Source organism: Ranitomeya variabilis, chromosome 6 (genome assembly GCF_051348905.1).
Source record: "Ranitomeya variabilis isolate aRanVar5 chromosome 6, aRanVar5.hap1, whole genome shotgun sequence".
NCBI classification, from domain to species: Eukaryota; Metazoa; Chordata; class Amphibia; order Anura; family Dendrobatidae; genus Ranitomeya; species Ranitomeya variabilis.
The window spans coordinates 247237879-247254065 of NC_135237.1; the positions used below are offsets into that span (position 1 = coordinate 247237879).

Genomic DNA, 16187 nt, shown 5'->3' on the forward strand with positions numbered 1-16187 from the left:
AAATGTGACATGGTATCAGCAACCTATTGCAATCAAAATAGCGCTCTTTCTCCTTCTAGTCCTACCATGTGCCCAAGCAGTAATGTTTCAACAAGTATGGGGTACCTGCGTACTTTGGATAATTTGCACAACAAATTTTGTCATCTCTGTTCTCCTGTTACCATTGTGACAATTTAAAAAAATGGGGTTGAAACAACATTTTTTGTTGTGAAAATGTGTTTTTTAATTTTCACATCTCAACATTATCATTTTTCCTGCTACACTTGTGAAAATAAAAAAATTGAGGCTAAAATAACATTTTTGTGTGTGTTTTTAATTTTCGCTGCTCAACATTATAAAATTCTGTGAAGCCCCAGAGGTTTCAAGATGCTCACCACACATCTAGATTAAATCCTTGGGTGTCTAGTTTCCAAAATGGGTCATTTGTGGGGGGCTTCTTCTGAGAGCAGGTGCTCTCCAAACGCGACATTGGCATCGACTATTGATTTAAGCCAATTTTGTATTCCAAAAGTCAAATGGTGATCTTTCCCTTCCAAGCCCTATTGTGGGCCCAAACAATAGTTTTCCCCCACATATGTGGTCTCAGCGTACTCAGGAGAAACAGCACAACAAATTTAAAGGTGCATTTTCTTCTGTTACCCTTGTGAAAATGGAAAATATGGCACTAAAGTAACATTTTTGTAGGAAAAAGTTAAATGTTCATTTTTTCCTTACCACATTCCATTAATTCTTGTGAACAGGGCCATATTTTTCTGCTGCCCTAGGCACTTTCAGTGCTGCCTCCCCCTTTGGTGAGTATGACACTATCGGCAGTGACTTTGCCATAAATCGCTGATGTGAAAGTAGCCTTTTGCAGCAGATCCGGCAGATTTTCCACATCTGCCGTGTAACGGATCACTTACGGCAACACTGCGTTCGGCCTCATTCATTCCCTATGGAACTTGCAGACATGTGCGGCACTTGCGGTTTTGCCGCGATCCTGCAAATGCGGTACTTGCAGCAATGGAAAAATACACTGCTAGCAGTGTTTTTTGTATCACCACAAGTGCAAAATCGCAATTGCCACACATGTCCGCAAGTAGCCATCACTACCTATCCCTGCACCTTCCTAGCTCATCCCTAACCATCCCTCTGACCTAAAACTACACTATAAAGCTTTAGAAAAACAATTTATTATCTGACATATTCCTATAATGAGGGCTCTAGGCTACGGCGTAGACTGGGACGGGCAGTCTCCGGGTCTCCATTCTCTCTGTGCACACCCTCAGTCCCTGCCTCACTCCCTGTGCACAGACCTCCCTCCACCGGACACGGTAATCGCCGCTCACAGTAGCATACCGGCAGAGGTGTATCTAGGGTTTCTGGCACCAGGGGCAAGAATTCATTTTGGTGCCGCCCCTCCGCCAAGGACATATGTGATTTGCACACTCAGTCATGTGCCCACGAGCTCCTCTCCCTAATGCTCTCAATGTTCAGTGAAAAACAGAGATAAGCAGAAGAGAAGCTCATTGTCACAGGACCATAAGTATGAAAATCGCATATGAGTGAAGTGTCCAAGTGACGACTACTGGAACCTGCAGAGCTGAATCCTGACATCGCAGCTTCTGAATTCTCACAGCTAATGCACTGCACACTTTTAGGATTCTCCCTTGCCGGTGGATAGTCATGTCAGCACAAGCATGTGATTTGTATACTTCTGACCACATTCCAACTAAACGTGCCTGGCCTCACTCAGTTAATTTTCATTGACGGAGGCCACACATGTCTACAGTAGTCAGCACGTGACCGCATTAATGTAAATCCACAGCACGAGAGAATCTTGACAGCGTGCAGTGCGCACTGTGAGAATTCAGAAGTCTGCAGTCACAAATAATGACTGCAGACTCATCACAAACCTGGACATCCCCTTTAATGCTCCTAACATAAATAAAAACATGAGAGTTAGTCAGTATCACAAAGAACATTTACATCCAGGTACCTGATAGATGACGTCGCCTCTGGAGCCGTTCTCCTTCTTTTCTTCATCTTGTCCAGATCCCATGATGAGTTTTCTCATCCACAGCCATCTCTGCAGACTTCCATCTTCTCCGCTCTTTTGCAGAAAATCTCCACATGATGCCCTTAATGATACAAGTGTCATTATAATGCTCCTGAATAAAAAATTGCCCCTCACTATATTGTCTGCACAAAATATGACCCCCACACTATCCCTCTTATGGTACATACTCTTCACACTGACCTCTCTTTTCTATACCGGCCCCCTCTTCACACTGTCCTCTTACACTGTGTCCCTCCTATAGGGCCCAGTATTTATACTCCATATTTATACTCCATCCTCCCACCCTGCGTGCATGGCTCCCCCACCCTCCCAACCTGTGTGCATGGCTCCCCACCCTCCCACCCTGCGTGCATGGCTCCCCACCCTCCCACCCTGCGTGCATGGCTCCCCCATCCTCCCCTGCGTGCATGGCTCCTCTATCCTCCCACCCTGTCGTGCATGGCTCCCCCATCCTCCTCCCCTGTGTGTATGACTCCCCCATCCTCCTCCCCTGCGTGCAGTTGGATCGCCTCCACGCAGTAGGGCAATGGGGTACTCGGCACCAGGTCCTTCGGTGTTCTGGGGGGAAGTCACGTTGGCCCGACCCGGTCCGTGGCCCTTTGTGGGGACGTCCGTTAAAAGAAATAGTTTTTATGGTTTTGGGAAAGGTCTTTAAAGGGGTAGTTCGTGACGCCACCTGTGGTATTCGGTCAGGGTGACCGACGCTGCTTAGGGGTCCTCTGGGGTGATGTTATGGCAGCTAGATGGTATACCTTCCCACAGGTGAAGTGTATCCCCAGGGCTTCCCTCAGGAGTAGATGGTGGATGGTGTGAGGCGCAGTGTATAACGAGGACACAAGGTTGCAGTCTCTTTACCTTTTACTGAAGGCTTCAGTGTCCACAGTCCTGGGCACTGGATCACAGTGTAGGCAGAGTCCGGCCGGTCTGAAGGCAAATCCAGAGTCCCCTTATCCAGGTGGAATTCAATAGCCTTCCTAGGCGCACAGTAACACAGTAGGTTCCCACTTGCATAAGCTCTAATGAGGTCCTCACTGTTATTACTCTTCTCACTGTTCCCTGTAGTCGGATAGAACAAAACCCGTATGACTGATGGCCTGAGGCTTGTTTATAGGGACCCTAAAGAAGCCCCGACCCCCACAAGTTGCCACTGTGTCTTCTTAGGTATTAAGGTCGGACAGCCAACTTGGAATTGACTGTCCTGCCGCTCTCTGAAGTAAAGCGTAGAGACTATTACTCCCTCGGTGTTCCGGCCACCAGTATTTCTGCGCTTCAGAAGGAGGCAGCCTCTCACAGGTCAGAACTCCTGCTTTTCCTCTCCTTTTGCTATGACTTCATTTCTCACTCACTACTACACGCTTCCTTTCGATGTCTCTTTCTTTGGATGCTGCCGTACGTGGGGCAGGCGCAGCTCCGTGGACCCTCGTCCTCCACAAACCGCAGTCTGGATCTGGCTGGAGGTCACTCCAGCCAGCTTCTGCCAAACTCCGTCGGGCTCTACTGTCTAGGTGAAGCCCTGTCAGCTTCTGTCTAACTTCCTAACCAACCCACCAGTTTTACCTATATGTTAGGAGTGGCCTAGTAGATAGAACCTTTGCTCCCCCTGGTGGCCTGGAGTGTGAAGTGTGTTGTGTGTCGTTGTGATACCTGGACAGAAGATCTCCTTTATTGCCATCAGACATAATATTGCTCCTCCTGGTGGAAGAACAACAGGCTCCCCCATCTTCCCACCCTGTGTGCATGGCTCCTGTATCCTCCAACCCTGCGTGCATGGTTCCCCCATCCTCCCATCCTCCCACCCTTTTTGCATGGCTCCCCCATCCTCCTCCCCTGTGTGCATGGCTCCCCCATCCTCTTCCACTGTGTGCATGGCTCCCCTATCCTCCCACCCTGCATGCATGGCTCCCCCATCCTCCTCCCCTGCGTGCATGGCTCTCCTATACTCCCACCATGCATGCATGGCTCCCCCATCCTCCTCCCCTGTGTGCATGGCTCCTCTATCCTCCCGCCCTGTGTGCATGGCTACCCCATCCTCCCACCCTGCGTGCACGGCTCCCCCATCCTCCTCCCCTGTCATGCTCACCTCTTACCGCGTGGCGCAGAACTTCCCGGCATCTCTGCAGCATCTTCCTTCCTGTATGAGCGATCACATGGTACCCCTCATTAAGGTGATGAATATGTGCATATTCATCACCTTAATGAGCGGTACCACGTGACCACTGAAGACAGGATGTGCTGCCGGCACTGAGACGGAGTTGCAGCCACCGCTGGAGGAGGGTGAGTATGACGTCTTCAGGGAGGGGGGCAGGAAGGAGGGAGGGAGGGAGGAGGTGGGGCGGGCACTTGACCCCGGACTTTTATTAAAAAAAAAGAAAAAACCTAGCTCAAGTGCGCCCCCCCCGCATCCTGGCGCCCTAGGCACGTGCCCTCAGGTGCCTAGTGGCAAATACGGCCCTGCTTGTGAAGCAACTGAAGGGTTAATAATCTTCCTCAATGTGGTTTTGAGTACCTTGAGGGGTGGTTTTTAGAATGGTGTCACTTTTGGGTATTTTCTGTCATATAGGCCCCTTGGGGTGAGCTGGACCGCAGAGTGAAGGCAAAAAGGCCAACAAGTGCTAAGCATCTCTGGGAAATCCTTCAAGATTGTTGGAAGAACATTCCTGGTGACTACCTCTTGAAGCTCATCAAGAGAATGCCAAGAGTGTGCAAAGCAGTCATCAAAGCAAAAGGTGGCTACTTTGAAGAACCTAGAATATAAGACATATTTTCAGTTGTTTCACACTTTTTTGTTAAGTATATAATTCCACATGTGTTAATTCATAGTCTTCAGTGTGAATGTACAATTTTCATAGTCATGAAAATACAGAAAAATCTTTCAGTAAGAAGGTGTGTCCAAACTTTAGGTCTGTACTGTAACTCTTCACCTTCTTCAACTCTCGCTTCTTAAAACTCAATGTAGACAAAACCGAATTCATCATCTTTCCCCCACCTCACGTATCCCCCCTACCCGATCTATCTATTATGGTAAACGGCATCACGCTCTCTCCCGCACCTGAAATCCGCTGTGTAGGGGTAACTCTCGACTCTGCCCTGTCCTTCAAACCTCACATCCAAGCTCTTGCCACCTCCTGTCGCCTCCAACTCAAAAATATTGCTAGAATCCATTCCTTCCTCAGCCCACAATCTACCAAAACTCTTGTGCATGCTCTCATCATCTCCCACCTTGATTACTGCAACACCCTCCTCTGTGGCCTCCCAGCTAACTCTCTTGCACCACTCCAGTCTGTCCTCAACTCTGCTGCCTGGCTCATCCACCCCTCTCCTCGCTACTCCCCTGCTTCTCCCCTCTGCAAATCCCTCCACTTGCTCCCAATTCCCCAATGAATCCAGGTCAAACTACTAACACTGATCTACAAAACCATCCACAACCTGTCCCCTCCCTATATCTCTGAACTAATCACCCAATATCTTCCATCACGTAATCTTCGATCCTCCCAAGACCTCCTACTCTCCTCCACACTTCGTTCCTCACACAACCGCCTCCAAGATTTCTCCCGAATATCCCCCATCCTCTGGAATTCCATGCCTCAACACGTCTGATTATCCACCACCCTCGAATCCTTCAGACGGAACCTGAAAACCCATCTCTTCAGGAAAGCCTACAGCCTACAATAACCGAGCCACCGCCTCACCACCGCCAGAGCCACCGCCTCACCACCGCCAGAGCCACTGCCTCACCACCGCCAGAGGTGCCGCCTCATCACCGCCAAAGCTGCCACCTCACCCCTACTTTCTGTTTCTTCCCCACTATCCCATAGAATGTAAGTCCGCAAGGACAGGGTCCTCTCCCCTCTGTACCAGTCTGTCACTGTAAACCTGTTTACTGTAAACGATATCTATAACCCTGTATGTAACCCCTTTCTCATGTACAGCACCATGGGATTAATGGTGCTATATAAATATATAATAAATAAAATAAATAAATAAATAACTCTCTGGATTAAGGGCATAAAAACTAAAAATTAGAAAATTGTGAAATCTTCAAAAGTTTCGTCAAGTTTCGCCGATATTTTCAGAAATAAACACAAGTCATATTGAACAAATTTTACCACTATCATGAAGTACAATCTGCCATGAAAAAGCACTCTCAGAATCATTGGGATACATTGAAGCGTTGCAGAGCTATACCCTCATAAAGTGATAGTGGTCAGAATTGTAAAAATTGGCCTGGTCACAAAGGTAAAAACAGGCTGTGGAATGAAAGGGTTAAACACTTTGGTTGTAATAAATCTAAACATGTAAAATATTTAGATTTCTTTAGCTAAAGTTTACCTTTGTATGTGTGAAATGTTGGCACATGGTATGTGAATTAGAAATTGTATTCTGCTATATAACCTTGTTATTGGCTTCAGTAAGTAATTTCTGAGTTGCAGAATGCTGCCAAATATGTATTAAGATTAATCTAAACTTATATTTTTTCCTATCATGCTTTAGGGAAGCCAATAATTATAGCTTTAGGTTCACAATCCTACAATAAATTTCCATCTGTAGTCCCTTTGCTTAAGGCAAACTAGGAGGTTGCTAAATATATCTTGCAGATTAAAGCTTCAAAATCTCACATTTTCTGTTTCAATTTATAGTGCCACCAAATATATCCTGTTTCTTCATTACATGATATCAGATCACAATTATATTGTCATGACATGAGTAAAATTGGAAGAGTAGAAGGGGATGATACACCCTGTTAGATGTTTATAATTGATACAATCAGACATTTATCATCTGTCAAAAATATTTTAACTCCTTTGAGATGAAGCTCTATCTTAATCATATCTATCTATCTGATGTTATTCTTTCTTTTCTCTAAAGAACTCTCTTAAGCAGTGGCCGATCAAGGGTCTTAGGGTTGGCGGATTGCGCTAAATAAAATAAATAATAAAGCGCAATCGCAACCCGGGGTCCACCATGCAGAGATGAAAACTGCTGCTAGAGTACAATGACAGCGCACACGGGAACAATTACTTGAACACACAGAAACTAAAGAGCTGCTCTGCAACTGAGCTGTGTCACTCACACATAGAAATGAAAGATATGCTCTGCAATAGAGCTGTGTCACTCGCACACAGAAATGAAAGATATGCTCTGCAACCGAGCTGTGTCACTCGCACAAAGAAATTAAAGATATGCTCTGCAACAGAGCTGTGTCACTCGCACACAGAAATGAAAGATATGCTCTGCAACTGAGCTGTGTCACTCGCACAAAGAAATGAAAGATATGCTCTGCAACAGAGTTGTGTCACTCTCACACAGAAATGAAACAGATGCTCTGCAACAGAGCTGTGTCACTCGCACACAGAAACGTAACAGATGCTCTGAGCTTAATACCTTGACTAGAGTTGTGCTTGCTCTGGAACTCTACTGTGCTAACCGCACTGATGTAGGAACCAAATGCTAAGCCAAGCAGCTAATTACCCCCACTGATGCTAGCTGCCTGCCTAAGTGTACAGTCCCAAAGCTAGACAGACATACAACACTTGCAGGCAGAGTGGTAGAGTCTCCTCTCACATAGCCGAACATAAATGATACTAGCGTACCCGCGTTTGTTGCTGGGAGCCTTTTATACCCAAAGCTCTACCCCAACACTCATGCTGACATCACCCGCAGGCCAATCCGGAGCTGCCACATCACCAGAGCAGGCGACGTTCGAGCACCAATGAGAAGGCATCACATCACAGCCATGCTCAGTAAAGTGATTTCTCGACTTAGACTCCAGTACGCAATGCGGCATTATCATAGGCTTGACTGGAGAGCCAGCAGTAACCAAACATGTGGCACAAGCCTGAGCAAGATGCTGGGACCAACATCCATGCTGAGCAGCAGTCCCAGCGGTCGTGCAGAGGGAAAATCCCGACGCCTAACAAAGGGTCTCTCATCTAGAAGATCAAATAGATAACAATGTATAACAACAACAATGCATGCCAATTTTTAAATGTTTAGAAATTACCCGCATGTGTCTTAGAATTTGTTTCCTCAATGCAATAGAACAATAATCACATTGAGATATATTTATCAATATTGTTTAATTTTCAGACAATGCAGATTTAGAGTACAATGTCTTAAAATGGATTAGATTTATCACAGCAGTTCATGCTGTTTGATATTTTAAAACGCTACTCTGAGGAGATAAAACATTATACCTTCATAAACTAGAAAGCTGACATCTATTGCGCTGCTTTGCCATTCATTCTGAAAGTGCATCTGCTTCAAGGTGCTCCCGCTCACTTCTGGGATGTTCTGTCACAGGTCAGGGGGTGTGGACTGCTTATGGATTCTAGTAGCAGCCAGCCCCCTCATTCCATACAGTCCGAGATCGGGGAGTGAGGTCCGCCTGATTGTTTCCTTTATTTTATTCCACAGATGTGCCGCTTTTTTTAATCTATATATGCTACTGATAGATCATTTTTCAGTCTCAGGCAAACCCTTTTAGTGGAAGGGAAATTTTGTTGGCAGAGTAAGGATTACTCATAGGTTGGTGCCTGGTGAGGATGTGAACAGATAGGTAGACATTTATGAAAACAAATCAAAAAAGAAAAGAAAGGTGGACACCTGACTTGCTAATCCATAGTATTATTCAAATGGTACGAGAGTGCTACACAATATGCAATATTTTTTTTCTACACTTTTTCCATACTAAGATCCTACAGCTGTCAGTTATAATAACAACACAGTGTAATTTTTGCCCCAAAATATAAGTGACATTGTAAGAAGTGTTGCTAACTATAACAGTTTACATTGTTATAAAGAGATATCAGCTCCCCTGAATATATAAAAATATATATGAAAAGATGCCATTATTAGTGACCACCTGTGATGTACAATATCAGAGTATACATTCACAAAGCATTACATTTAATTACTTCTTTCTGTGCAAAATGAAATGGAGGAATATATTTGAAAAAGATTTACTGACATGAAAGTAGACAAATATATTTGAAAAGTTTTCAAATTGAAAATCTAATCTCTGAAGAGCTTGGCACATATTATACACTTATTTGCATTGAAGATTTAGGTAAGAAATCAAGTTACTTTAAGTAAAGATTTTAATTCATGCTGAAATATATCCAGTTCTGAATAAATTCAGCTTGACATAAAGTCAATCTTTTTCTAAGAACTAAGATGAACATACTGTAGAAATTTAGCATTTTGCTGAAATGAAAGGCTTTAACAGATAATTGACCCATGTCCAATGATTATGCCTTTAAAGTGAAGAGTATTTAAAATAAGAAACTTGAATAATTATTTTTTTTCTCTTCCTTTATAATTCAAAATGCAAACCAATTTCAATACTTTACAAATGCCATACAGGCTAATACCATATCAAACAATCAATACTTAGATTCATGTCATATGTTCTAAAGTACTTACTGTACATCATTGATTTCTTTTTTAAATTTTCATCTCTATAGATATGTTACAAAAATATGATTTGTAACTAATTTGCCCATTCTATATTAAGATGTGCCTGCAAGAGTTGAAATTAATTTCATAAGTGGGCTGTCTCATCAGATATATCTTAAGTTATTCCCTGCCACAAATAAGATTAGATAAAATATTTAGAAAACATAATGTCACAGGTGTGTCAGATACTACAGACAGTCGCTCTGCATCTGGCTGCAGAAGGTCTCTGCATTTGGCATAGCAGACAGCTTCTTAATCCTTCTGACTTTTGGACCCAGTGGCAACCTCCCTTCCGCTCTAATTGACAAACCTGGACTTGGGTGTTTATAGACTCCCATTGTGAAGGCTTGGAGCTATAGCAGTTGGCTTACTTCCTCTCTGGTGCTTTTGGAGGACATTTGGAGTTACTTCTCTGAGCCTGCTTAAGATCATTTGCTTCCCCCTCTGTCGCCCTTCTTCTCTTTACAGTATAGCGGGGACTGACCATTGTCACCCCCTTCCCTATTCAGGGCATAGCTCTAGGGATATACAGGGCTTAGGTTCCTGCTCAGTGATTGGTGTGGATCCAATATAGGGACCGTAGGGGAGGCATGATGCTATTAGATGTGCCTAGGCATCTCCACTCCCACTTTACCTTGCATTTGGGCTTCCTTCCCCTCTTCGCTTCGTGTTGCACTTAGTCTTCCTACAATGTGTGAGACACATAATTGTAAATAAGCTACTCGGTTTTCTATTCTGCTCCTTATTGAGCAACTCACATAAAAATATTTTTCTTTCTTCAGCAAAAATATGAGAAATTGGTCCAGTCATTTTGTTTTGATATTAGGAGCAAGGATGGATTTTACTTTTCGTTAACCATAATGCTACTTTCCAAGGGTTTTGGTTTTTCTCCTGTATTTTGAATCTTTAAAACATGTTTCCTAAATGTACTATTCTTTGTAGTTTTGTAATTTTTTAATAAGAGTTTGAGTTTAAAAGAGTTTACCTGTATTATATTTTCTTTCAGATTCGAAGATGGAACTGTTTCATTCCTAGATATTATTGCACTTAAGCACGGATTTGATACTTTGCAGAAGCTTACTGGTAGGTACAAAAATGAACTATATTACCATAAAAGAAGTGAGACCATTCAAATGTATTAGATGAAATTAAACTTTGGGGTTAGAATAAAGACATAGCTTTGTGGGGCATTAAAGGACAAGTTCCTGCACACCTTCCTTGCCGCAAAGAAATGCTCTTTTACAAAGAAAATCAATTAATGCTATTAGCAAATTAGGCTAGAAGTGCAATGAGGATAGGTTGGATCATGACAAGTACATCAACTCTCCTTTCCTAAGTGCTCCATTGACATCTCATTGTTCTCAGACTGTATAAGTAAGTATTAAACTGGAAACCTCATGATCTTCCTAGTCCTAAAACTATTGACATGTTGTCTTCAAGTTTTGGCATCTGAAAAGGTTAAACTTCTTCTTTGTTGTAAGACCAACAAAAATAAGAGCCAGTTTGTAATGAAAACTATACCTGAGACGTATTCTAAATTCATAATATACAAACCAAAGGCAACAACAAGGTTCAGCCAAAAAATAAAAAGTTACATTACTAGCATGAAAGTAATAAAAAATTATAAAATAACAGTAAAAAATAGAGTAACTCAATGGAGTGCCGCACATGCAAGCACAGCATATATTTTGTACTCCATAATATATACCTCTTATGGCCTGTATTATAAATCTCAGTGGATGGTACAGAGTAAAGCAGCTAAATTAAAACACTTGCATCATGTGTAGGTAAAAAAACCTGGTTGCAGTATGGCCCTGGCACTCCAACAGGCATTTCACCCTAGCTTTATCAGGGATGTGTCCGTGCTTAATGCATTGAGATGTTAAAATGTTACTTGAACCCTAAATTTTTCATTTTCACAAGGGTAACTGAACAAAATGAACAGTGCAATTTATTGTGCAATTTTTTCTGAGTACATCTATACCCCATATGTGGTGAAAAACTAATCTCTGGGCGCACGCCAGGGGTCGGAAAAGAAGGAGCATCAATTGACTTTAGGAACACAAAATTGGCTGGAATAGATAGCATTGTAGCTTTTGCAGAGCCCCTGATTTGCCTACTGACCCCATTTTAGGAAACTGCATTCCTCACATAACTTATCCATCACTGTGACTTAGCCACCACTGTGGCTATCTATTCACTATACAATACCTATGTGAAATGAAGGTGTGCATCTCTCTTTTTTAGTGTCTTGACCAACACTGTGGCTGCCTATTCATTTATACTACCTATGTGTAACAAAGGTGTTTTCCTTTTATACTACCCTCTATGTGATTTTATATTTATAGATTAAAAGCTAAGCTTTACTTTTTCTCACCTTGCTACTGTACCACTTGAATGCGAAAAAACTTTATGTATTTGTCATCTGCATACTCGTACTGACCTTGGGAATCATATTGCCAGATCAGTTTTACCAAATATTTAACATGATAAATTTATGACTATGGGGCTGGAAAAATAAAAAAAAAGTTATGGCTATTGGAAGAAAGGGAGGAAAAAATGAAAACAAAAAAATAGAAATTGCCTGGGGGCTCATTTCGAGTGTTCAATGTAATATTACATTCTTTGAAACTGTCACTGGCAGGTGATGTAACACTTCGATGTCATATAAGGCACATGCGTGCCATCATTTTCCCTGTTATGGGGTCGGGGAGTGCAGATGGATTTTGATAGCACAATGAAGGCCCCTGTGTGCAAGTTGTAAAAGAGGAAGAAGTACATGCCCACAGTGAAAATTCTGTGATAACAGCAATTTGGAATTAACGAAAATTATCTCATTAGGTGCCAAATATTTTGATTGCTAATATCTCTGCAACAGAGAGGTGACATTTAAGAAAAAAAATGTTTTATTCACTATTATATCATGGGTCCACTTCAGCATGAAAAATTTGATGAAGTGTCCCTTTTAAATAAAAAGAAAACTATATTAGTTCAATATTGGTCATATACAAGAATATGGTTACAGTTAGTCTCAGGGGCCTGGCCCAGCCCAAGCGCATAGACCTGCAAAGAATAAAACATTAGAACTTACACACTATGACAACTTTTATTTTTCTTTTCAAACCCATCAATTATACACAGACCTATTGTATTTCTCAAGTTGGTCTCTGGTTGGTTTTGCAATTCAATGAGTCAGGCAGATGGCACCCTTCCCGGCAACTCATAAAGCAACTGTTTTTGGCTAGATAACTGAATGAAAATGCACTGTCCCTTTCCATATAAAGTAATGGGAAGAGCAGAAACAGCCTAAAGATTGCAATAACATAGACTTCTCTTGTTCTTCTAGAAAGCCTTCCATAATATGCCTCCTCCATACAGCTTCGAACTAATCTCCGATACAGTCCCACAATCTCTGGTCCTCACAAGCCTTCAGTCCACACTCTCCTTCACACGTGTACGATCTTCACACCATAATAATAGTAATTTTATTGCTATGGTGCCAACATATTCCACAACACTTTACATTTTAGAGGGGACTTGTACAAACAATAAAAGACATTGCAGAATAGCAATAATTCCATAAATCAACAGATACCAAGAGAAGTGAAGGCCCTGTTTGCAAGCATACAATCTATGAGGAATTAGGGGAGACTAGAAAGTACTGTACTATAGAATTGATGATGGTCTAAAAATAAATAATAATAACGTGGGGGTTAATAGGACAAACCCTTATCTGAACGTATTTAACCGTTCTGGCTTTTTCAGCATTTCACTTAATTGACCAAGGCTATGATCAGAAAACTTTCTAATTTAAACATATTGTGCACTTGAAGTGTCAGGTCAGAAAATATCAGGGAAACAATCTTCAAGACATATGTTTTGACTCCATCCCCCCATCCCTCCCTAAAAAAAGCACAGTGACTCTCAGAATACACTTTATGTAGTTGATCTTACCTGCAGTCCATATAACATCATGTTCCTGTGTTGTGAATGGGACCTAGCCCAGCAGGCCAGTTTAGGAGACACAGGACAGAATTGATGGGCAGGACTTCCTATTAGTGCAGAAGCTTAGCACATTGCTAGCTGGCTAACTTTGCTGTGACATATAAGACAGAAGACCACAGTGACCCAAGTGCTGAGAGAAGGGCAGGCAGACCACTTGCACTAAGAAGAACTATACAGAAAGTAAGCATAGTGCAGTACTCACTTTGGGGACAACACAGATTTGGAGCAATTCTCATGATCAGTACAAGATTTAGGTGTAAGTGTCAAGCACTGCATCTGGTATACTCCCTTGTGGCCAGCACGTGGTTCAGTGGTTAGCACTGTTGCATGGCAGCACTGGGGCCCTGGGTTAAAATCCTACCAAGGACAACATCTGCAAGGTGTTTGTATGTTCTCCCTGTGTTTGTGTGGGTTTCTACTGGTACTCTGGTATGGGAAAACTCCAAAGACATACTGATGTATAAGTAAATAAATAATTATTTTCCATAAGTAAACTTAATAAGCATTTGTGCACACTGCAGAAATAAACAATTCTATTCAGATGAATGGAATATATTTGTATTCACAGAAATTTCCTCAAAAACATCTGCAATGTGTGATCAGTAGCATTTATTAGTACTGAGCAACAGCTCATGTTGAAAATAATATTTTGTAGTTTTTTTTACAAGATACATGTTTAATACACTTGTTCATTATATTTGTAGAATGGTTACATTCCACATTATCAATTGCTTAAGGTATATAGCTATGGTTAAATGTATTATGTGCTTGGCAATCTACTTTCAGTTAAACATTCTTAAGAACAGTCATATGCTTAACAAGATGTAATCAACATTTTCCCTTTGAAGCCACAAGATTAACATGACTGACAGACTGAAAAGAGAACAAATTATGAAAATTCTCATCCATTCATGAGCATATGAAGTCACAGGCTCATCAACTTGAAAGGAATATAAAAAAGTATGGAAAAGATGAGCTGAACTACTTTGGTTTTGCATGAATCTAAAACTCTTTTTTTTCAAAATCAAGTAAAGCGACAGTTTTCTGTATTAGAAGAAAATATCTTGTACAGTTTAGGTTGACAGTTTGTGCATTTTAGCAGGAAAATAATGGCATGCAGTTGATGCATTTCATGCATGCATCTTTCCATTTGTGTGGCATCTTTATTGATTACAATATGCAGAAAAACTTGGCACTCCAAAACTGTAGTTGATAAGAATGGTTTCATTTCAGCAACCCAGTGACAAATCCATGTAGTGATATCTCAATCTAGCATAACAGTCCTTTCTCCAATGCACTGTGATACAAAACAATGTACATAAATAAATGTATACCAATGGATATGCCAAGTGTCAGAACAAATGGAGAGATATACAGTGGGTACGGAAAGTATTCAGACACCTTTAAATTATTCACTCTTTGTTTCATTGCAGCCACTTGGTAAATTCAAAAAAGTTCATTTTGTTTTTCTCATTAATGTACACTCTGAACCCCATCTTGACTGAAAAAAAAAATGAAATGTAGAAATCTTTGCAAATTTATTAAAAAAGAAAAACAGATTTATCACATGGTCATAAGTATTCAGACCCTTTGTCCAGACACTCATATTTATGTCACATGCTGTCCATTTCCTTGTGATCCTCCTTGAGATGGCTCTACTCCTTCACTGGAGTCCAGCTGTGTTTAACCCCTTTCTGCCAGGTGACAGGATAGTACATCAGCTGGCAGACTCCCCCTCTTTGAGGTGGACTCCGGCGGTGAGCGCACCTCAAAGCCGCGACATGTCAGCTGTTATCAACAGCTGACATGTGGCCACAATGGGCGCGAGCGGAATCGCGATCTGCTCACGCCCATTAACTAGTTAAATGCAGCTGTCAAACTCTGACAGCGGCATTTAACAAGAGCCGCCGGCCACGCGTCCGGAAGCACTCGCACCTCTGACCACCGTCACATGACCAGGGGTCAGCGGTGCATTGCCATAACAACCTGAGGTCTCCTTGAGACCTCTATGGTTGTTGATGGCAGATTGCTTTGAGCGCCACCCTGTGGTCGTTCAAAAGTTTAGGTTCACTTATAAATTTCCTTATTTTTGACAGAAAAGCACAGATTTTTCCAATGAAGCCAACATTAAATGATTCAGAAATACACTTTATACATTGATAATGTGGTAAATGATTATTCTAGCTGCAAACGTCTGGGTTGTAATGCAATATCTTCATTGGTGAATAGAGGCTTATTTCCAACAACCATCACTCCAGTGTTCTTATGGTACTTTGTGTTTACTAACTGTGTAAGAAGGCTAATGGATGGTTAGAATACCCTTAGAAACCCTTGTGCAAGTATGTTAGCACAACTGAAAACAGTTTGGCTGATTAGAGAACCTATAAACCTGACCTTCCTTTGAGCTAGTTGAGAATCTGTAGCATTACATTTGCTGGTTCCATTAAACTCTCAAAATGGCTAGAAAAAAAGAACTTTCATGTGAAACTCGACAGTCTATTCTTGTTCTTATAAATGAAGGCTATTCCATGCTATTCCTTCAGAAAAGAACACAAACAGGCTCTATCCAGAGTATAAAGAGAAGTGGGAGGCCCCGCTGCACAACTGAGCAACAAGACAAGTACATTAGAGTCTGTAGATTGAGAAATTGACGCCTCACAGTTCCTCA

At 41.9% G+C, this 16187-nt stretch overlaps 1 protein-coding gene across 2 annotated transcripts in view; it reads left to right on the forward strand.

Annotated features, from left to right (window-relative positions):
- MOCOS (molybdenum cofactor sulfurase) overlaps window positions 1–16187 on the forward strand; it is a 423354-nt gene that overhangs the window by 182676 nt on the left and 224491 nt on the right. For both annotated transcript variants that reach the window (XM_077269558.1, XM_077269559.1), the window contains exon 5: window positions 10521–10597. In XM_077269558.1, the coding sequence (XP_077125673.1) occupies window positions 10521–10597 (77 nt within the window). The remainder of the gene's footprint in view (window positions 1–10520; window positions 10598–16187) is intronic.